This window comes from Mustela erminea, chromosome 4, assembly GCF_009829155.1.
Source record: "Mustela erminea isolate mMusErm1 chromosome 4, mMusErm1.Pri, whole genome shotgun sequence".
In the NCBI taxonomy this organism is placed as follows: domain Eukaryota; kingdom Metazoa; phylum Chordata; class Mammalia; order Carnivora; family Mustelidae; genus Mustela; species Mustela erminea.
In genome coordinates this window covers 90,176,428-90,199,577 of record NC_045617.1, presented here as the reverse complement: position 1 = coordinate 90,199,577, position 23,150 = coordinate 90,176,428, and the positions used below count along the sequence as shown (strand labels likewise).

Below are 23,150 nucleotides of genomic sequence, written 5' to 3'. Positions count from 1 at the left end.
TCTTACTGTGTGCTGTATTAGCACTTTGTTTTGGGACAGCTTTATACTCAGATACCGTAAACAAATTCCAGAATTTAATACTCCCTGAGGAATCTGGAGGGGAGCATCTGATGAGTGTTCTCTTTTCAGCCACTCAGGATTATTGGAACTGGGAGAAAACAGTGGACTTGGGATAGACCAGAAGTAGTTATTATAAAAGATCTTATGCAAACCTTTCACTCTTAAATGAAAAAGTGCTTGAGCTCTTAGAGTTTAAGCCTCTTTGGGTAGGTCTTTTTTTATCCCCTACCCCAATTATCTTTCTCTTTGCAGATGGGCTTTCCTTCGAAAACAGACAGCCCTAGCTGTGAATACTCTCGGTTTGATTTTGATAGTGATGAGGACTTCAATGCTTTCTTCAACTGTAAGTGATAGTAGCCTGGAATTTCTCCCAGTCATCTGAGAATGGCATCTAGTCTTACGAATCATGGTACTTGACCCTTGGGTTCTATATTAAAGGGCCTAAGATCTGGACAAGCAGCCTGTTCAGTCTCTAGTTGCACCTTGCAGCCGGTACTGGGATTGCGCTCATTCCAGGCATAGTATTCTCTCTAGCCTGTGCGTTACATGCATACACATGCATGCAAACATACATAGCCTTTGGACTTTGATGTTTAGGCATAGTAACTATACGTAACACCTAGGATTAAATACAACCTAACCTCACTGTTCTTCGAAAAAAGAGGAAAAAACCCACATTCTGATAATCGAATTTTGTTCTTGGTTTTTTGTAGTCTGGCTAGTCCCCCCCCCTTTTTTTTAAATAATAGCTTTTTGAGATATAGTTTGTTTACCATACGATTCACCCATTTGTAGCATACAATTCAGTGGGTTTTTTGGGTATATTCAGAGTTGTGCAACTTTTGCCACAATTTGTGGACATTTTAATGACCCCAAGAAATCCCTGCCCGCTAGCAGTCAGCCATTCCCAGTCCCCTCATCCTTCCCAGCTCCAGGCAACCAGTAATCCACTATCTGTTTCTACATGTCACCTATTCTGAACATTTCTTATAAACAGATTATACATATATGGTCTTTTGTAACTGCATTCTTTCATTTAGGGTTATATCTTTAAAATTCACCCATGCTGTGGCATGTATCGATACTTTATTTCTTTTTATTGCCGTATTTCATTGTATGGATGTACATTATAGTCCTTCATTTCATAAGTTGATGGATATTTAAGTGGTTTCTAATTCTTACCTGTTAAGAATAATGCTACTATTGGGGTGCCTGGCTGGCTCAGTCAGTAGTGCATACAACTCTTGATCTTGGAGTCGTGAGTTCAAGTCCCTCATTGGGCCTAGAGCTTACTTTAAAAAAAAAAAAAAAAAGGAATAATGCTGCTGTATCATTTGTATACAAGTTGAGTGTACAGACTTTTTTTTTCTCCTGAGTGTGTGTCTATATTCCGTCATATAGTAATTTCACATTTAATATTTTGAGGAACTGCCACGCTGTTTTCCATAGTAGCCACACTGTTGTACATCTGTACCAACCTAATCTTTTATTGATTCCGAAGAAATGAGAGACCACTTTTAGTTTGCCTCTTAGAGGATCAAGCTGGTAGGGTAGCTTCCAGAGGCAATTTACTTTTGACAATTTCTGAATTGTTAATTTTGATTGAACATTTGTTAAATTCAGAGCATAAATCTGCAGAAGTTTCTTTGAACGCTTTTCTCCTGGGACGGATAAATGAATGAACATTAGCTAAGCACTTATCTGTCAGTTACTGATTTATATCTTTCTCTTGGCAGCCTCCCGGGCCCAACAAGGAGAGGTAATGAGGTTAGCATGTCGTTTGGATCCTAAGACTAGCTTCCAGATGGCTGGGGAGTGGCTAAAGTATCAGCTGTCAACCTCTGTTGATACTGGATCCATGAACTGTAAGGTTTTTTTTATTTCTAAACATTAGTGAAGTATTATATCAAATATACATTGGAAATAAGCCCTGTAAGCCACACTTCAGAACAGCATGCTAATAATAGCATTCAAAAATAATCTTTCATTTAGGGTAAGATCATGTCCCTGTCAGTCTTGCCTTCATTTTTCTTTTCTAACAGAATGAACCACTCGTTGTTGATTCTGTTACTTCACTGTAGGCACCATCCTACCAAATTGCTTGTCTAGACTTTTTAAAGCTCGTCTACCAAATTCTTGCGTAGAACCACTCCTAAATTTAGAAAGAATGCCTTGTTAGGCATAACGAGAGCAGTGCAGAGACTTTCTGTGTCACTCAGCCACCTCAAAGCCTTTGGAAATGCTGCTTTATACAAAATCAGCATAACACTTCTGTACCCAAATGCATAAGCCAGGTAACTTCTCTGTACTCCATTATCATCTGTCTATTGTCTTATTGACTAATGCATGCTGTGGGTGACAGAATTTAGTAAAACAGGAGAAGGTATAAGTCACTCCTTTAGGGGGCTCTGTATTTGTGATCAGTTACCAGCTACTCTAGTTACTTGTCATTCATAGGATTTAACATTTTGTTTTGGGTACTCATAACTGACTCTGAAGGTCCATGGTATCAGGTAATTTGAATGTTTGTGGAGGCCCAGATACGTTGCACCAAGGTAAAGCTAGTAAATGGGAGCACTATATGAAAGCAAGGAAAGTAATTCTTAAATCTTTTTGCCTATGCCTCGCTGTTTGAGAGATGTGCTTTGCTGATACCAAACAAACTTGAAGAGTGGCACAGTTGTCCAGAACTTGGAATTGTTATGAGGCTACTGGATATGAATTAGCATTCTGTTATCTCTTATCAGGTTTTTGCTTTTGTTTTTGTTTTGGAAAGATTCTTTATGGTCTCAAATATCTTAATTATTAAGATTTTCATGGACAGGTTTTAAAGGACAGGAAGGGAGAGTTTAATTGATATTTATCAGTTGCTTGTGTTTTTTGATGCTTATGCGTATATTCTCATTCAACATTCAAAGTGGTTTTGTAGACTGGACTCACAGAAGTGAATTCTGACAGCTCATTGTTAGGGGTGGAGGCAGGATAGGCCCCTTCTCTACTTTTAGTTCTTTTCTTTACCCAGGCTGAGAGGGTTAGATTATCCTGTTCCATCGCCTGTGGAATTAAGTGGTCTCTGAGTCCCCATTGTCTTTGTGTCTTCTGTGATCCTGTAGTTGTGTGTGTGTGTGTGTGTGTGTGTGTGTTTATATTTGTGTTTTAAAACCCTCTTCTCCAACAGCTGGAACTGGAGAAGGTGGCCTCTGCTCCATTTTCTCCTCTTCATTCGTGCAGTGGGAAGCCATGACTTTTTTTTTGGAAAGTGTGGTCAACCAGATGTTTCGGACACTAGATAAAGAGGTAAGTAACTGTTTCCTGTGTTGATTGCATAATGATTTTGACCTTTTTAAAACTGACAGAGGGAAAATCTGTGGATATGCATCTCACAAAAGAGGAAATGGAGAATCAAAGAGGTTAAATAACATACTTAAGTTCAAATTGCAGGCCTGACTCTAAGCCTACAATGGTCAATATTCATTTTAAGAGGATAATAAGACAATCCTGTTTGTATAGTGAAGTGCAGGTAGGATAACTATTGTAGGGAGGACAGCAATGGTAATCTTGAGCTGGAAAATCTTTGGAAATGTTTGCCATTAAGCATCCTTTTCAGTTTATGGCAGATAGACACAATATTCATGTTAGCTGATCAGTGTCTTCTTCCGTGAATAATCCGAATAAAGTGGTCTTGTCTTTATATGCTTCATGTGACCCATCACCGTCTCTTACCTACCTTGGATGCAGCTGTGTTTAATTGGTCTAAAATCATTGGACTATTCATTTCAGGATGATTACACTGTAGTAGTTGTAGGAAAAATTGAAATCCCTTGAAGGTAAGTGAGATATAGTGCTTTTTCTCACAAAAGGCATAATAAATTAGATCTTAGAGTGATTAACTTCACCTGCTTGTATATTGCTTTGTTTGAGTTTGAAATGATGGCATTCAGAGTTTGTTCCAAAATTTAGATAGGAAATCCTGCTACGATCCTGCATTTTTTACTAAATGAACCCTTTCTTGGGTTTAAGTGGTACTATCTGATCAAGAAAGCCCTTTATTGAATCAAGGGTAATGGCCCTGGGTTTCCTTTCCTAGCGTTTTTTAAGTTAGACAGCTTTATGGATCGAAATATTTGCCTACGATTCTGCTAGAAAGCAAGAGAAAGAAATGGTCAGGATTTGGCAGGCATTTGAAAATGTATGAAAGGACTGGTAGTATTGCAGGGTGGGGGGGCAGGGTGTTTAGTTGGTTGTAGGCTGGATTCTATGATACATCCTTGAAAATGATGGTATTTGGTCAAAATGCCAAATATTAGTTGGTCAAAGGGTACAAAAAGTTGGATAGTGTAGAAGAGAAAGATGTGGGCTGGAGACAAAGCAGAGGTAACAATTAGAAACAGGAGGAGTCAGAACAGTTGAAGGGGAGAAAAACAGTAGAACAAAATTCTTTTTTCCTCAGGAGACTGGTAGTGTTTAGGCTTCTGTTGGTGACTTAAAATAAATCTCTTGACTCTCAAACCATTTTTTCTTCATCAGAATGAAATGGGTCAGAATGAAGCATTCCTAATCAAGAGAAATGAGTTTGTTTGTTTGTTTTTAAAGATTTTATTTATTTATTTGACAAAAAGAGAAAGATCATAAGTAGGCAGAGAGGCAGGCAGAGAGAGTGGGGGAAGCACGCTCCCTCCTGAGCAGAGAGCCCGATGTGGGGACTTGATCCCAGGACCCTGAGGTCATAACCCAAGGTGAAGGCAGAGGCTTAACTCACTGAGCCACCCAGGTGCCCTGAGAAGTGAGTTTTTAGTGCATATATATTTGATGAAATTACTCACTACTTGTTAAGGAAGGTGTAACACTTTATGTAACACTTTATGTGTAACACTGTTACACATAGGGTACAAGTGACAGATCTCAGCCTGTCACATTCCCATTTGCTGCTCTCAGTTCCTGACTCTGCATGGTGTTGTCCAGTGCATCCATCTTTTACACTGCTCACTCTGCACTCTCAGTCCCTGCCCCTCACCCAGGGTCTGTCAGCTGCTCAGCTGGTGCCTGTGAAAGAGTTGAACCAAGAGGTTCTTTGCCTAAAAGAGTTTTTTTTGTTTGGTTTGGTTTTGTTTTAAGATGCTATTTATTTATTAGAAAATGCACAGAAGGAGAGGGAGGCACAGACCCATTGAGCAGGGCTTGATCCCATGACCCTGAGATCATGACCTGAGCCGAAGGCAGACACTTAACTAACTGAGCCACCCAAGCGCCCACTAAGAGAGTTTTTTGAAAAGCTACTCCTCTCATTTGTAGTGGCATTAGCTGAACTTAATTCCCAGAAGACTTACTTTAACAATGGATTATATAGGGAATAGCTTTGGAGGGGGGGGAAGTCACATTTTGAAGAAGACAAGGATTGATTTGCCTCAGATAGTAAAATATGAAGCTGCGACATTTCATAGGCAGTGTGGTACTGACATTAGATAGAGCTCCTTGGGACAAAATAGCCCAGAAACAACCAGGAGCATATATAAGCATTCCAAAGAAATGGAGAAGGATTGGCTCATTTAATAAATAGCATTAGGAAAAATTAACTCTTTGAGGAAAAGTCCCTAAGTTGAAAAACAAAGGAAGTAATCATAGAAATGTGAATGGCTTTAACTACTTTTTTTTTAAACATACCATATAAAATAAACTTTGAAAGGCAAACTTGGAACAATATTTGCAATAAATATGATGGGATTAATATTCTTAACTATAAAAACCTATTTCGTATGCATTACTTTTTGATTGATATCACAGGTTTGGAGAATAATTTGACAATGTCTGGTTGAAGGTGCCTAGCCTTATGACCCAGCAACTTCACTCCTAAGTCTGTGCTCTGAAGAAACCCCTGCATGTGCGCTGAGCATCCAATATACTACAGAATCCTTAAATGTTGAGCCAAGGAAGAAACTTAATAACCCTCAATAGATTGTACAGAACAGATGATAATATGTTTATAGACCAGTGAAAAGGAACTAGGATGTACTATGAATAAGTATGATTCTCATAAACATGATGGTGACCCCAAACAACAAGCTACAAAAGTGAACATGCAGTTCTGTGTAATTAGGAGTATGTACATTTGTGGCAGAAGTATACGGAAATAATGGAATCCCTGAAAATGTGAGCACCAAATTCAGGACAGTGGCCACCTCTAGGGCTGAAGAAGAGGATGTATACACAGAGCAACCAATATCAGTAACATTGTACATCTCAAAGTGGTCAAGTGGAGAGTTACTCAAGTACTGCTTACCCCTTTCTAAAGGTCTAGTATATTTCGCAATAAAAAAAGCACTAGAATCCAGTGGAGAAGAGACAAAAGATGAGATTTTTGTAGCGAAGAGAAATAAAAGTAGCTAATAAATACATGAAAAAAATTCAGTCCTCATTAGTAATTGAAGAAATGCAAATTTAAATAAACTCATTATTTAACTTAACTGCAAGTGTGTTAGGGAATAAACACAACCTGCTGCTAAGAACAGGGTAAGAAGGGCATATTGGTGGACAGAGAATCAATTGATAGAGCCTGTGAAGAAGAAAAACAATTTGACTTAGATGTATTTATACCTTTTGATTCAGTAATTCCCACTATCCTCAGAAGTCTCTGCCTCAAATGAAATAAGTGAAAATGTAGCCAAAACATTTTTGCAAAGATGTATTAGCACTATCGATAATAAGTAAAGAACCAGCAACATTCTCAATTTCTAGTAATAGGAAAAGCTACATCCTTAAGATGGCACATGGTAGCATCATTTAGGAAAAGTTTTAATAACACAAGGTAATGCTTAGAATTTTCAGGTTAAAAAGCAGTATATAAAACCATATGTGGCAACCATATCACACATTTATAAACCAAGTCTTAAAGGAAGTTTTACCAAAGGTGCTTATCAGTCATGTCAACATCTTTTTCATTGTATTACAGGCAGTTCCTGTTAATGATGGAATAGAGCTGTTGCAAATGGTCCTGAACTTTAACACCAAGGATCCTCTCATCCTGTCCTGTGTCCTCACTAATGTCTCAGCACTCTTTCCGTTTGTCACCTACAGACCGGAGTTCCTGCCCCAGGTCTTCTCTAAGGTAAATTCCATCTCCTTTGTAAACTTTGAGTATTTTTGAACTAATTATTTTTTTGTGATTGTTTTTGAGAGTCTTTGAGACAAGCTGATGAACAGTCCTTTATTCATTCATCAGGTATTCAGTACTTACTGTGGATTGGGCACCATGCTGGTAGAAAAGCCTTGCTTAACATTTGGAAATAAAATCACATATACAGTTGTACCCATGTGGCATTATAATTAATAGACGGGTATACTGAGAAGTGGAAAAGAACCCCTAAAGAAGGTGTCAGTGTGCTCTCCGTTTATTCGGAGGGGATATGTGAGAGAAATTAGTATGAATGGTTTTTGGGTTCCTGTTTAGGTGAGTAGTAGAGCACTACCTGAGTGAGAATAATGGAACCAGTAAGAATGAGGAAGAGGGCTGAGTTTGGGAATACTACATTTGAGGGCTGGGTTTGGGAATACTACATTTGGAGTGTATGTACAACATCTAGGAGAGGATACTTCACAATCAATTGGCTATTGTTAAAGGTCTAGAGTCTGGAAGATTACAGTATTAAGGTGGCATCATCATAGAAGTGCCTAGAGCATAGGTGAAGCCCTAGGAAAGAGGGTGATATGTATGTAGAGTTGGACATGTAGCTCAAGCAGGGAACTCTGAGGATTATCATCTTTGGGAGAGGAGGGCAAAGAACGAGAATTCCCCAAAGAAGAATAAAGATACAGCCAGAGAAATGAAAAAATGTTGTGTTACAAAGGTCAGTAGAACTTTTTTTTTTTTTTTTAAAGATTTTATGTATTTATTTGTCAGAGAGAGTGAGCACAGGCAGACAGAGTGGTAGGCAGAGGGAGAAGCCGGCTCCCTGCTGAGCAGGGAGCCCAATGTGGGACTCGATCCCAGGACGCTGGGATCATGACCTGTGCCGAAGGCAGCCACTTAACCAACTGAGCCACCCAGGCGTTCCAGGTCAGTAGAACTTTAATTCATTGCATTCGTTGCAACAGAAAGTCTCTAAGAACTAAGGAATATCTATTGGGTTTCTTTTTCTTTCTTTTTTTTTATTTTTTTAAGATTTTATTTATTTATGAGAAAGAGAGAGTGCGCTCAGGGCAGAGGGGCAGAGAGGAAGGGAGAAGCAGACTGAGCAGGGAGCCCAATGAGGGGCTTGATCTTAGGACCCTGAGATCATGGCCTGAGGCATGTGCTTAAGGCAGGTGCTTAACCGGCTGAGCCACCCAGGCATCCTTCCGTGGGGTTTCTTGGTTAGACCTTTGTTAGAGTATAATTCCATTCTGGTGACTTTTGCCATAGTCATGCTGTATTAGGTGAAAGAGTCTATGAGAAGTTACGCAGTGGAATCAGAGGGTATCACCATAGCTGAGTGTTTGGCTGAGGGCTTGGATTGTTCAAGGATTCTGTGGCCTCCACCTTTAAAAGATGTTTGATGGTAAGATTATGAATCTCTAGCCTCTTGTAGAGTTATCTGAGAAGATAAACATCTGAAACTTCATAACACTGATTGAAAACTCTGCTGTTAGCATATTGTTTATACTTCTGAGATTTTGTTGGAAACTTTATGCCAACTGCTGTTAAAAACACTTCATGCATTTGGTACTGATGAGTAACCTTTTCTTTCTTACCCTTAGCTATTTTCATCTGTCACTTTTGAAACTGTTGAAGAAAGTAAGGTAAGACCATTAATTCACCCAACAAATCCTAACTTCTGGAGAGCAAAACTGTGAATGCCTAACACCTAAGTCTAGATTTTTTTTATAGGTAGAAGGAGTTAGTAAAGGCAGGAGATGGTCAGAGATACTCTAAGGCAAAAACAGTGACCACGTGGATTCATGGTGACTGTAAATGTCACTCCATTAAACTCCCACATTGTGAAAATTGATTGTGAATTTGCCTTTGAAGGGAAATATTTCATGTGATTCTAAGCAGCATCTGTAAATTTTATTAAAAGTGGCTCCAGGTTTGTGAATATGTCTTCCCAGGCCCCCAGAACCCGGGCAGTGAGGAATGTGAGGAGACACGCTTGTTCCTCCATCATCAAGACGTGTCGTGACTACCCCCAGCTCGTACTGGTAAGCTGCTGGACTCCGACCTAGTAGCCACTGAGACTTGTCTTGTTTAGTTACAGTCCTCTGTAAATCCAGCCCTAACTATACCTCACATAAAGAGGAAACAAGGAATTGTAGTTTTGCTTCAAATAAGCATTCTTGAGTTGGTGTCTTCTTCCTCTCCTGCTTAGTGGTGTAATTAAAAATGCAAATATATTCCCTCAGGATGAGTATTCTTGCCCATGTAGATGACCAAGTTTTTCCTGTCAACGTACACATCTTTTCTGTGTGATGTTGTTTACTGCCAAATGGTGTGCCTTATCTTGAGAGAAGCCAGATGCAAATCCCAACCTTTTTTGGAGGGTTTCTGTAGGAAATTTAGCACTATTCCAGATTAGAAATTAATCAAAAATTTCTTCTCTGAATACACATCAGTTATGTGTCTCCCTAACATATATAAACAAGCTAATCTTTGTCTATGAATATACTATAAAATTGAAATAGAAAAAAAGACCTATAGTTTTCACAGTACTTTTTGGGAAAGCACAAATACCCAAGACAAGAACCACTTTCTGCTTACATTGCCTGGCTTCTTCAGGCAAAAGAAGGACATTATAACTAAATTACTGAAGTGACAGTCTTATAGGCCTGACCTTCCTAGGAATGCCTCTCCGCCTTCCTTGAGTGACCCACCTCTCCTTAAAAATCAGACCTTCACCACCTTTGGGTTTTTTTCTTTGTAATCTGCAGCCCAATTTTGACATGCTTTATAACCATGTGAAGCAACTCCTCTCCAATGAGTTACTCTTGACACAAATGGAGAAGTGTGCCCTCATGGAAGCCCTGGTTCTCATTAGCAACCAGTTCAAGAGCTACGAGCGTCAGAAGGTGTTCCTAGAGGAGCTGATGGCACCAGTGGCCAGCATCTGGCTTTCTGAAGACATGCACAGGTAGAGGAGAGCCTTTGCCCTAGACCCTCACCGCACTGGAGCACCCATCCTGTATTTAAAGAGCTGTGCCTAGGGTGCCCGTGTAAGGATCTCAAGGGGTGATGGCTCATCAGCGACATCTGAGTTTTCCAGAAGAAGTCTTTTATGCGGGTTGCTGAAAATATCACCTTGAGTTTGGAGGTGTAGGGAGAGGGAAGAAATGAGAAGAGATGGGTAGTACGGTCGGGAGGCCACAGAGTACCTGCGGTGTCTGCAGAGTGCGGTGCCAGCCCACGTAGACACTCGAGAACAGCCAGGAGAGGCCACACGGACAGACACTCATTGTGCCCATGTAGCATTCTCAAGCCTGTGTCCTTTTTGCTAATGACACTCAGAAGTGGGAAGAGGAATTTCAACCTTCAAATAACAGCTGACAATGATTAAATTCCTCTCACTGTAGCAAGTGCTCTTTGGGGCCAAATAATCACAGTTTATTAGCTTTTGTGGAAGAAACCATCTGTGCTTGAAGTCATGTTATGACTTGTCTTTCCCACTCCAACTTTCAGAGTGCTGTCAGATGTTGATGCTTTTATTGCCTACGTGGGTGCCGATCGGAAGAGCTGTGACCCAGGCCCGGAGGATCCCTGTGGTCTAAACCGCGCACGAGTGAGTAAGCCGCTCCTAGGAATGGGAAGCTGCAGAGGCCACTGGTAGAACTAGAGACTCCACCATTTGTAGAGTCTTTTACAGATCTCTGTTTCTTCTACATGCGTGAGAAATCTGGAAGTCTTCACTTCCCTAAGTTTCTCCTTTCTTTTATTCAGTCTTGAATTTTTTTTTTTTAAGATTTTTTTTTTTTATTTGACAGAAGAGGGAGAGAGAGAGTGGGAGGGGCAGAGGGAGAAGCGGACTCCCTGCCGAGCAGGGAGACCAATGCGGGGCTAGATTCCAGGACCCTGGGATCATGACCTGAGCCGAAAGCAAACGCTTAACTGAGCCACCCGGGCACCCCTAGTCTTGAGTTCTTGAGTTAGTTCCCATAGCAGAGCAGATAGTCTTTTCTTCAAAGTCATTATTTTGGCTTTAAGGATCCCTAAATAGCTCCAAAGACTGAAGGTGTGATGGGGAATTGGGTCAGCAATTTGTTTTATGTTTTTCTGTAGATGAGCTTTTGTGTATATAGCATTCTGGGTGTTGTGAAACGAACTTCCTGGCCCACTGACCTAGAAGAGGCCAAAGCTGGGGGATTCATCGTGGGTTATACACCCAGTGGAAATCCAATCTTCCGTAACCCCTGCACAGAACAGATTCTGAAACTTCTTGACAATTTGCTTGCACTTATAAGGTGAGTTGCAATAATGGTTTTTCTGTTGTTTAATTTTTTTACCTTAAGAATCTCTAAAGTGTAATCTGTTTCTGTTTCTTCAGATCAAGGTGGTTAGTAAATGAGGGAATAGTTCTTGTTTTTTTCTCGACGGGATCTCTCTCTTTTTTTTAAATATCACTAGCCCTCACTTGCCTGAGTCTTGCGTTCTAAGTGAACACATGGCGGCTGATCCCAAAATGGCTTTTCTCATTTGGAGCCTCTTCTCTATGCTCCTCTCCTTCTTCCTTATACTTTGTACCTACTTATTTTTTTTTTTTTAAAGATTTTATTTATTTATTTGACTGAGAGAAAGAGAGAGAGGGAACACAAGCAGGGGGAGTGGGAGAGGGAGAAGCAGGCTTCCCGCTGAGCAGGGAGCCAGATGTGGGGCTCAATCCCAGGACCTTGGGATCATGACCTGAGCCGAAGGTAGACACTTAACGGCTGAGCCACCCAGGTGCCCCTTGTCTCTACTTTTAATTTGAGGTTTTATTTGTTCACATTTTTGCCACTGAAGGAGTTGTTTGTTGGGAGCAGGACAGTTGCTTGCTTTCTTTCTTTTTTTTTTTTTTTTTAAAGATTTTATTTATTTATTCGGCAGGCAGAGATCACAAGTAGGCAGAGAGGCAGGCAGAGAAAGATGGGGAAACAGGCTCCCTGCTCAGCAGAGAGCCCAATGTGGGGCTCAGTCCCAGGACCCTGAGATCATGACCTGAGCTGAAGACAGGGGCTTAACCCACTGAGCCACCCTGGTGCCCCAGGACAGTTGCTTTCTTAATGGTGCTTCTGAGTGGTATTCAGATGAGCTCACCTGAATTTATCAATAACGACTCTGCCCTCAAATGGACCAAACATGCATGATCATGCCCAAGGAAGGCATGATACATGTTCCACCTGTTTCCTAGGTCTTTAATTCTCAAAGCCTCCTTAGACCAGCGCAGCATCAATCCCCGAAGAAGCTTGTTTGAAATGCAGAATCGAGACCCCACCCCATGTGTTTTCACAAGCTCTCCAGGTGCTTCATTAAAGGTTCAGAGTCACTGTTAGAAATCACATGAGATAATGTATTCAAGTGGAAGTGGGCCAGGCCTCTACTTGTTGGTTACATGAGTATGCTTGATGATTCAGGGATATACTACAGAGAAAAGTAGGCTATGGCTAGAATTCAGTTCTTAGTGGCCAAAGCAGAGTGATTCTTTTTTATATCCTTTTTTTTTTTTAAGATTTTATTCATTTATTTTGAGAGAGAGTGCATGAGCAGGGTGAGGGGCAGAAGGAGAGGGAGAAGCAGCCTCCATGCCGAGTAAGGAGCTGAACTTGAGACCTCATCCCAGGACCCTGGGTTCGTGACCTGAGCCGACGGCAGACACTTAATCGGCTATACCACCCAGACGCCCCGTGATTCTTTTCCCTCTCACATAGTATTTCTCAGTTACAGGCTAGAACTCTGTTCCAGTGGTTTTTGGCCTCTTACCCAGGGTGGAAGAGCAGTATCTCAACTGGACAAACCAAATGACTCATGTCTCTGGGACACAGTGCTAGAAGCAGACTCTGTAGATCATCAGCTTAAGAATCCAAGGGTTTAAGTTAAGGTTGACCAAATTGGAGAGCTAGAGTGTCTGAAAGAGTGGTCACTGGGGATCTGTCTATAGAAAAAGGCTTCTTTTGTTCTCATTTCAAAAGGAATAAAGACATTTCAGTAAAGAAGTATGGCTTGCATATTGAGAGCATAGTAAAATATCTAGTCAAGGAAAGGTTTGCTTCCATATTGGTGTTTTTAAAACCAGAAGCTTCTTCTGTAGCTTAGAGAAAAGTAAAAGTGATGGAGTCAGTTAGCAATATTCTGTCTTTTTAGGCTTATGACCAGAGTCCATGTGGTGGGAGCCCAGGCCTGGAAAGAAAGTTCATTCCTGATTGGGCGAGACCACAAGAATAGAATGGTTGTCATCTTGATACTTTTCTAAGAATTTAGTGTTTTTGGAAAATCCCGGAGGCAGTCAGAAGATATTTTGAAAAAACGTTCACCACAGTTATGGAGTTTGATTCTTTGAATAGTGTGCATCTGGAGCTATTAGAGTTTTGTCTTGTTTTTGTAATGAGTTTTATCTTGAAGTGTAAGGGCACAAACAGATGTAAGGAAAGGACAGGAATTATGGTTGCATATAGCTGGACTTTCACAAGGGAAACTCGCTCCTGCGATCAGCACGCAGGTCCACAAGCAACCTAGCAAACACCTCAAGTCAGTACCTGTCCTTCAGGGGAGCCAGTATTCTGACCTTCCCACATATTGCCTGGTTTTCTGAGTTTTCATAAATGGAGTCAGAAGCATGCATGCCTTTGTGTCTGGCTTCTCTTGCTCAGTAATTTGTGACAGTTGTCTGAGTTCCTGTGTGTCCTTGTGGTTCACTCTTTCACATTGCTGGCATGGTAGTCTATTTTGTAATTATTCTGTCACTTGCTTATTCATTTAGAATTGGTGGGCTTTTTGGTAGTTTCCAGCATTTTATTGTTAAAAACAGTGCAGTCGTGCTGCTGTTAGCATTCTTGTAAATGTTTTTTGGGGCATACATAATTTCTGTTGGGTTGGAATAGAATCCTACATGTAAGAGTAGAATTCCTGGTTCATAAGGTACGCATATTTTCTATTTTGTAGATAGAACCAAATAGTTTTCTAAAGTGATGTACTAATTGGCATTCCCACCGGTTGGGTATTGGAGCTGTGAGTTTTAACTCCTTGTCACATAGTCTGGTAACAGTGCCATGTGGGGCTGGCTGTCGAGCACTTGAAATGTGACTGGTTTGAAATTAGATAGGCTGTAAGTGTAAAATACACCAGATTCCAAAAACTTGGTACAAAAAAGGAATATAAAATATCTTGTTAATTTTTTTATATTGATGTTGAAATGATGTTTGTTTGTTTTGTGTGCATTGGGTTAAGTAGAATTAATATGACCTGTTTCTTTTTGCTTTCTAAGCTTGGCTGGCTAGAAAATTTTGTTTTATTTATTTCTTAAAAGATTTTACTTATTCGAGAGAGCGTGCAAATGCATGCATATGCGCGTGTGCAGGAGCAGGGGGAGGAGCAGAGGGAGAAGCAGACTTCCTGATGAGCAGGGAGCACAATGTAAGGGCTCCGTCCCAGGACCCTGGGATCATGACCGGAGCCGAAGGCAGTCGCTTAACTTACTGAGCCACCCAGGTGCTCCTGGCTAGAAAATTTTAATTGGCTCATGTGGCTTTCATTATATTTCTGTTAAATAATGTTGTTCCTAGTGGGTCAGATGGAGGACAGATGTGGGGAGCAGAACTCGGGTTCTCAAAAGGTGCATTGTCATCTTCATCTGTTTAGAATGATAACAGCTTTTCTGTTAACTTGAAGTTTGTTACATTATATCTGTATACCTTCTATACATTTTCTCAAAATCTTTATTATGTGATCTCTTGTTTAGCATAGTGACTATACTCCTCAGGTAGTACTGAGAAGATTTCACATAGGTACAGATCATACAAAACTTAAAACTTTTGTTACCTGGTTGTTTTTCTTTGCTGAGCAGTAACTAGTTTTCTCTTAATGTGGAAGCACAGAACCCTGCCTTGCAAGTGAGTCAGGAAAGGTGATACTTCAGGAGCCTAAACATTACGAGGAATTGTAGATGTCCCTGCTGTGAGCACTGACAGGAAATCAGAGATACCGAAGCGATATATATACTCTTGAGTCCTCATGCCACTTCTACTGAGTTAGAGATGTAGCCCCATGGGACCATCATCATCTTGAGCAGGAGGAGGGGAGACCATAAGGAATACAAGATTCTGTTGTAGTGTCAGGGATGTTTGACCAAGGATGCATTAATAATATCTTTTTAAAATTACATCTTGAGGTCATAGCCACACTTAATTTTTTTTTTTTTTTATTTTTTGACAGACAGAGATCTCAAGTAGGTGGAGAGGCAGGGAGAGAGAGAGAGAGAGAGAGAGAGAGAGGGAGGAGGAAGCAGACTCCCCACAGAGCAGAGATCCTGATGCGGGGCTTTATCCCAGGACCCTGGGACCATGACCTGAACCGAAGGCAGAGGCTTAACCCTATGAGCCACCCAGGTGCCCCCACAGCCACACTTAATTAAAGGATAAAAAAACAGATAGCTTGTCTGCTCCCAGTCATACTCAAAACTGAATTTCTTCTCAGTAAGAACTGATTTTTTCAGAGATCATTTCATAGTAGTAGCCATCTTTCTAAACCACTGAGAAAGACTTACAGTAGAAACCAAATTGCAGCTTTTCAAAGTAAGTGGCACCTTTTACCAATTCTTGGGCTCTGCACAGCAGTAGATAAAGGCTACAGCAGAGTTTTGGCTGGCCTCACAAAATAGGAGCAAAGTGACTCCCAGCAACATGATTGAGAGATTATACACCGAGACAAGTGCAGTTTAGCCGACGGGTATAAGAGTACTCCAACATATAAAAATAAACTAGTGTAATACACCATATTAATAGAACAAGGGAAAAAATCCACGTGATCATCTTTTTTTTTTTTTTTTTTAAATATTTTATTTATTCATTTGACACAGAGAGATCACAAGTAGGCAGAGAGGCAGGCAGAGAGAGAGAGAGGAGGAAGCAGGCTCCCCGCGGAGCAGAGAACCTGATGCGGGACTCGATCCCAGGACCCTGAGATCATGACCTGAGCCGAAGGCAGCGGCTTAACCCACTGAGCCACCCAGGCGCCCCCACGTGATCATCTTAATTGACACAAAAAAGCATTTGACAAAATCTAAATCTTCCTTTTTTTTTTTTTTTTAAGATTTTATTTATTTATTTGACTGACAGAGATCACAAGTAGGCAGAGAGAGAGAGAGGAGGAAGCAGGCTCCCTGCAGAGCAGAGAGCCTGACATGGGGCTCGATCCCAGGACTCTGGGATCATGACCTGAGCCGAAGGCAGAGGCTTTAACCCACTGAGCCACCCAGGCGCCCCTAAATTTAACACCTCTTGATGATAAAAACACTCAGCAGACTGGGAGTAGAAGGGAACTTGTTTTACATGAAAAATGATTCTTAAGAAAAATCCATAGCTTATCTCTTACTCAGTGATTAAAGATGGAGTGGTTTCCTCCTACCATCAGGAACAGAATACGGATGCCCAGTTCCACTGCCATTTGACATTGTGTACTGGCAGTCGCAGATGGAGAATTAAGGCAAGAAAAAGAAATAAAGGTATCCAAATTGGAAAAGAAGTAAACTATCTCCATTCATAAATGAAAATCCCCCCAGACTCACCAAAAAAGATGCTCATCATCATTAGAGGTCTAATTAGGGAAGTGCAAATCAGAACCATGAGATACCACTTCACACCCAACAGAATGGTTGAAATAAATAGTAATAATAATTATTTTAGAAACAAAATTATGGGGCACCTGGGTAGCTCAGTCAGTTAAGTGTCTGCTTTTGGCTCAGGTCATGATCAGATACTGGGATCGAGCCCAGTATCAGGTTTCCTCCTGAGCAGGGAGCCTGCTTCTCCTTCTCCCAAGTCTGTCCCTCCCCACCACTCATGTTCTCACTTGCTCTGCTCTCTCTCTTAAATAAATAAGTAATCTTGAAAAAAGAAACAAAATTATGAGGCACCTGGGTGGCTCATTCAGTTAAGCACCTGACTCTTGATTTCAGCTCTGGTCATGATTTCAGGGTTGTGAGATTGAGCCCTGTGTCGGGCTCCATGCAGCCTGCTTACGAGTCCCTCTCCCTCTGTGCCTCATCATACCCCCCTACCCCAGAATTATACATTTTGGCAATGATGAGGAGAAACTAGAACCCTTGTGCATTGCTGGTGAGCAACATAAAATGGTTTAGCTACTATGGAAAAAAAGGAAATGGTTTATTTTTCAGAACTTTAAATATAGAATTATCACAGGACCTGTCATTTCCACTCATGCATATATACCCTGAAGAGTTGCCAACAGGTACGCAAACAAATACTTGCTGAGTAATGTTCTCCCAGCACTATATCACAGTAGCCAATCCGTGGAGATGCAGATATCCAGCCACAGGAAGGAAGGAAGGATTATTAATGTGCTGTAATGTAGAAGAACCTTAAAACTATTAACGCTGAGTGAAAGACACCAGACTCAGAAGGCCATGTATTGTATAATTTCATTTATAATTCCATTTGTGTGAAATATCAGTAGATAAATTTATCTACTTATCAATGGATAAATCTATAGAGACAGTAAATTGGTGCTCCCAGAAGCTGGAGGAAGGGAGAAATGGAGATGAACTACTAGTTATGTAACTGTTCCTACTTAATGGCAGTGGGGAGGTTGGGTGGGGGGAGGGGACAGAGGGTGTGACCTGCCCTTGGCCCCAGTCATTCCCTGCTTGGAAGCTTCCTTCAAGTTTTACATGTTAAAAGTTGAGGGGTGCCTGGGTGGCTCAATCAGTTAAGCATCTGCCTTTGGCTCAGGTCATGATCCCCGGGTCCTGGGATCGAGCCCTGCATGAGGCTCCCTGCTCAATGGAAAGCCTGCTTGTCCCTCTCCCACTTCCCCTGCTTGTGTTCCCTCTCTTGCTGTGTCTGTCTCTGTCAAATAAATAAAATCTTCAAAAAAAAAAAAAAATAGGATAATGAAATTAATGAAGCTGAGGAATAGGAAAAAAAGATTGAAGAGAAGGTAACAGCCTAAAGAATATGTGGGTCACTCTAAGCAGTTACTAATAAGAATCATGGGAGTGCACTGTTGGGGGAATATAAAATGGGACTGCTGCAAAAAAACATTTGAACTGTTCCTCAGAAAAATAAAAATAATATCATATGATCCAGCAATTCCAGTTCTGGGTTCTCAAAAGAAATGAAAACAGGGTTGGGATGCCTGGGTGGCTCAGTTGGTTAAGCAGCTGCCTTCGGCTCAGGTCATGATCCCAGGGTCCTGGGATCGAGTCCCACATCGGGCTCCTTGCTTGGCAGGGAGCCTGCTTCTCCCTCTGCCTCTGCCTGCCATTCTGTCTGCCTGTGCTCGCTCTCTCTCCCTCTCTCTCTGACAAATAAATAAAATCTTAAAAAAAAAAAAAAAGAAATGAAAACAGGGTCTCAGAGACTTATTTATACACTCAAATTCATAGCAGCATTATTTATACTAGCTAAAACATGGAAGCTGCTTGGCCGGCTCTGTCGGAAGATCATGAGACTCTTGATCTCAGGATTGTAAGTTGGAGCCCCACGTTGGGTGTAGAGATTACTTAAAATAAAATCGTTAACAAAAAAAAGTGAAAGCAACCCAAGTGTCCACCAGTGGATGAATGTGATATATACATCCAATAGAATATCTTTCAGCCTTTAAAAGGGAGGCAGTTCTTCAATATGGTACAACAAGAATGAACCTTGAGTTCATTGTGCTAAATGACAGAAGCTGGTCACAGAAGGACAAATCCTGTAGGATTCTACTTGCATAAGGTGCTGAATATGGTCAAAATCCTAAAGTCAGAAAGTATGATGGTGGTTGCCAGGAGCCAGGAGAGGGAAGAATGGGGAGATACTGTTTATTAGGTCAGAGTTTCAGTTTTATAAGACAAAAAATAGGGGATGGATAGTGGTGATGGTTGCATAACAGTCTGAGTGTATTTAGTGCCACTGAACTATACACTTAAAAGTGATAAATTTTATGTTATATGTATTTTACCACAATGGAAAAAACGGGAGGTCATAAAGCCTATTGGAAATATCAGTATAAGCAAGCCAGGCCGCGGACCAGGAGAAGACGTTAGCAGCACGTGACTTGCAAACCATCAGTATCCAGCAATTCAACGTGCTTGTCCGCCATAGAGAAACTCAACACGTGTACACAAGAACTCTGCAGAAAAGCTTATTGCTAGAAGAGGAGACAAACTTATTAGCGCTCAGGGAGGTGGGGAGATAAACTAGAACGAATTAAGTGGCATCCTTAAAGTTAAAATGATTGTACTGAGTGTACATGGTTAGATTTAATAAACAGTGTTGAGTATTTTTTTTAATTTAAAAGCATGGTCTAAAATCTGTTTGGTGTGCATTTTTTTTTAAAGATTTTATTTGTTTATTTGACAGAGACAGCAAGAGAGGGAACATAAACAGGGTGAGTGGGGGAGGGAGAAGCAGGCTCCCCACTGAGCAGAGAGCCCAATGCAGGGGTCGATCCCAGGACCCTGGGATCATGACCTTAGCCGAAGGCAGATGCTTCATGACGGAGACACCCAGGTGCCCTGTTCAGTGTGCATCTTTAATATTTAACCCTGCTAGTTTTTTCTCTTATGTTTTGTAACTTTCTCTATGTTTGAAATCTTATTATAATTACCTTTTAAAAGAAAGATAGGTGGTTACACGCTCTGCCTGTGGATTGTTGGTGGTGCCATTGCTGTGGGTGAAAAGGGCTGACAGCTGTGGATGGCACTAGCTCAGGTCCGCAGTCATTGCTGCTTAGTCCTCCACAGCCAGTGACTGCTCAGGTAAGGCATTTTGGTCTTCTGTTGGGAGCTGTGACAGTCCTTCCAGCAGGCAGAAGCAACTGTCAGAGCATTGTATGGTCCAGGCTCTTAGAATGAAAGCCAGACATCTGAACATGGGTTCATTTCATTACCTGCTCTGTGTTCCAGCCTGTGAAAGCACAGGGCCTCTAACATCTCCTGTCTCCCCGTCAGTCTGCAAACTGAGCGTGCCCAGGCATTACATCAGGTTTGATTCTGTCCCAGGGTGCCTTGGGGCTCAGTCGGTCGAGCGGTTGAGCATCTGATTCTTGGCTTCCTCTCAGGTCATGATCCTCAGGGTTGTGGGATCGAGCGCTGCATTGGGCTCTGTGTTGGGTGTGGAGTCTGCTTGGGATTCTCTCTCTCCCTCTCCCTCTGTCCCTCGCTCCACTCAACACACGTGGTGTGCACAGGCTCTCTCTGCCTCTCTTTATGAGACTGATGCACTGCCTGCAGCGCTAAGAAGGCAGTTCTCCCTCTCTTTAAAATAAGTCTTTTAAAAAAAGAATTTACCTTTCTGGCTTTAGATAGTGATAGCATCCAGCTGTCTCAGGATTTGCTTCTCGTCTTGATTGCTTTTAGGTGTTGAATACTATACAGCCAAATAGTCTATTCCTGGTGCCAGGGAAACATTTAAATTCTATGTGGATGTGTAGTATCACTGAGTTACAGGATGAAATCCATTCTTTCCTTCTGCAGGCCAACTAGGAAAAGTTCACATAGTGTCCTTGTTTCTTGCAGAACTCACAATACTTTATATGCACCAGAAATGCTGGCCAAGATGGCAGAGCCTTTCACAAAGGCTCTGGATATGCTTGAAGCGGAGAAGTCTGCGATTTTAGGTAAGAAATTGGTCCGTTTTTTCTTTTCTTGAAGTTTACCTTACCTTTGATGGACCCTCCAGCAGCTTTGGCATGTCTCTGTCACCATCCCCTCCTCTTTGCCTGGCACTACCTCAACTGCCTATTTCTCTGTGGAGTTCCTACAGGGTCTCCAAGAACAAGTGCATTGACGTTATTATCTTTGGTCTGTAGAGGCAGTTGCTCTCCTCTGTCACCCCCTCTGCACTGTTAACCCTTCCAGGTAGAGGTGTGTGTCAGAGCCTTTAGCTTATAAATAAACCAGGGTTCTTTGACCTGAAGGCTGTTGGCAGACTTTTCCTGCTTTTACATATGAAAAAAAAGTGATAAATCAGTTAAGCTTTTAGATAAATGAATCTTAAAAGCAGTTAAACTAAAATAGCTTTAATTAGCTGTTATATATGTTATTAAAAGTTTTAAAGGAATAGATTCTAAACCATGTCTCCCAGTTGTTACCTTGATTCAAGTGTTGCTATAACTCATTTTTCACCTTAGTAAGTAACTGCAATCGTGTGATGTGTGCTGGGAAGGGAAGTGGCCATGTGTTTATTGGGAAACCTCACCCATGTTGGAGAATAGTTGGAGGACTGCCTCCTAGTGGAGACTTGAAGGATAAGTAGGAAGGAGCTTCTCAGGTTGGACAAGAAATGTTGAGCCTTCTGGGCAAACTGAATGGCAGGTATAAGATGCTGCAGCATGCAGGAAAGAGCCTGGTGTATCAGGAAGTAGAGAGTGGTGACTCAGGGCAGCTGGAACACACAGAGTGAGGCAGTGGTTAGAAGTTCGAGCCAGGGACGTCCAGAGTTGCCTAACCCTTGTCTCTTAAGCTTTGTGCTGGCTCACCATCACAGCCCCCACAGGGTCTCTCCGTTCCCAGCAGTAACCTGGGCCTGGGCCTGGGCCTGGCTGTCAGTAAGCAGGCCAGCGAGCATTCCTCGGCTGTGACATTCATGAAAAGAAGGGTGTTAATTGGCCTTTCTGGAGCTCGTGTCTGTGTGTCTCAGCCTACATGGTCCTGGGCCTTTTTCTTTGGCATCACTGCACTAAAGGTCCTCATTACAGAAAGTAATATCAAGAAATGTAATTTCTATAAAATATAGGATATCAAGAATGTAATTTCTATAAAAAATAGGTATTGCTTCACCACCCATTCCCACTCCCCCCAACCTGCCATTCAGTTATTCAAATAAAGCCAGGAATTCCTCCTATAGAAATAGATGGTCGCCCAAAACATACTAGAATGGACAAACAGTTCCCTCTGTCAGCTTCCAGCCGTGAGCAAGACTTGAAATTAAAAACTGCCTCTGATGAGAAATTTGGCTCTTTTGGATCTTCAAGATCTCGCTCATACTATAAGGAGTTTCATTATGATTTGCCTTATATGTTGGGCTTTTGCCTGAAGTGTTGCTTGAAAGGTTCCACAACTTAAAAAGCAGGGCAGGTGGGTATCCCCAGTGCTTTATGAAGAGATCATTTTGAGCTGTCATCCTGTGTTTTGGTACAAGTCCCAGGCTAAAGTTGGAGTGCCCAGGTCTAGTCTGAAGTCAGGATCACTGAAAAAGTTTCCCCCTTTCCTTGCCAAAAACAACATTGCAGTCACCTCAAAGGAAGCTCATAACCCCTCCATTTGGTAGAAGACATGGCGAGCTGCTTTGTGTTTACGGCAGTTGTCACCCCCACACCACATCTGCCTGTGGTAGGGTGTCGGCAGGTTAAGATCCTTGGCAGCGGAAGAGCATGTTCATGACCCATCCTTCCCTGTAGGCTTACCTCAACCTCTCTTGGAACTGAATGACTCTCCTGTCTACAAAACGGTCTTGGAAAGGATGCAGCGTTTCTTCTCCACCCTCTATGAAAACTGGTAAGGAACCAGTGCTACTTCTCTCTATTCTCTTTTTATTTATTTATTTAAAAAAAAAAAAGATTTTATTTATTCATTTGACAGAGACACAGTAAGAGAGGGAACACAAGCAGGGGCAGGGGGGAGAGGGAGAAGCAGACTCCCTGCAGAGCAGAGAGCCTGTTGCGGGACTCGATCCCAGGACCCCGGGATCATGACCAGAGCTAAAGGCAGCTGCTTTAGCTGTGTAATGTAGCAATGCGATGGATAGGACTTCTGATGTAGATTCTAGGGTTCAGATAAGATGAAGTAAAAATTTGACAGGAAACCAGTGATTCTAATGTCACACTGAAATGAATTGGCTGACTTTCTTGCATTTGCTTTTTTATAATTGTCATGTATGTCTCGGCCCTAGCCATAACTTGACATTTTATGCCTAACTTGTCTGCTTCCGGAGCATAA

The 23,150-nt window shown here is 41.6% G+C and overlaps 1 protein-coding gene across 2 annotated transcripts in view; it reads left to right on the top strand.

Moving 5' to 3' along the window:
• Positions 1-23,150, top strand: part of XPO5 (exportin 5) — a 46,684-nt gene that overhangs the window by 16,079 nt on the left and 7,455 nt on the right. For both annotated transcript variants that reach the window (XM_032340075.1, XM_032340074.1), the window contains 11 exons: positions 313-403; positions 1,797-1,925; positions 3,239-3,357; positions 7,007-7,162; positions 8,791-8,832; positions 9,142-9,231; positions 9,958-10,157; positions 10,703-10,802; positions 11,300-11,481; positions 20,730-20,830; positions 22,613-22,709. In XM_032340075.1, the coding sequence (XP_032195966.1) occupies positions 313-403; positions 1,797-1,925; positions 3,239-3,357; positions 7,007-7,162; positions 8,791-8,832; positions 9,142-9,231; positions 9,958-10,157; positions 10,703-10,802; positions 11,300-11,481; positions 20,730-20,830; positions 22,613-22,709 (1,307 nt within the window). The remainder of the gene's footprint in view (positions 1-312; positions 404-1,796; positions 1,926-3,238; positions 3,358-7,006; positions 7,163-8,790; positions 8,833-9,141; positions 9,232-9,957; positions 10,158-10,702; positions 10,803-11,299; positions 11,482-20,729; positions 20,831-22,612; positions 22,710-23,150) is intronic.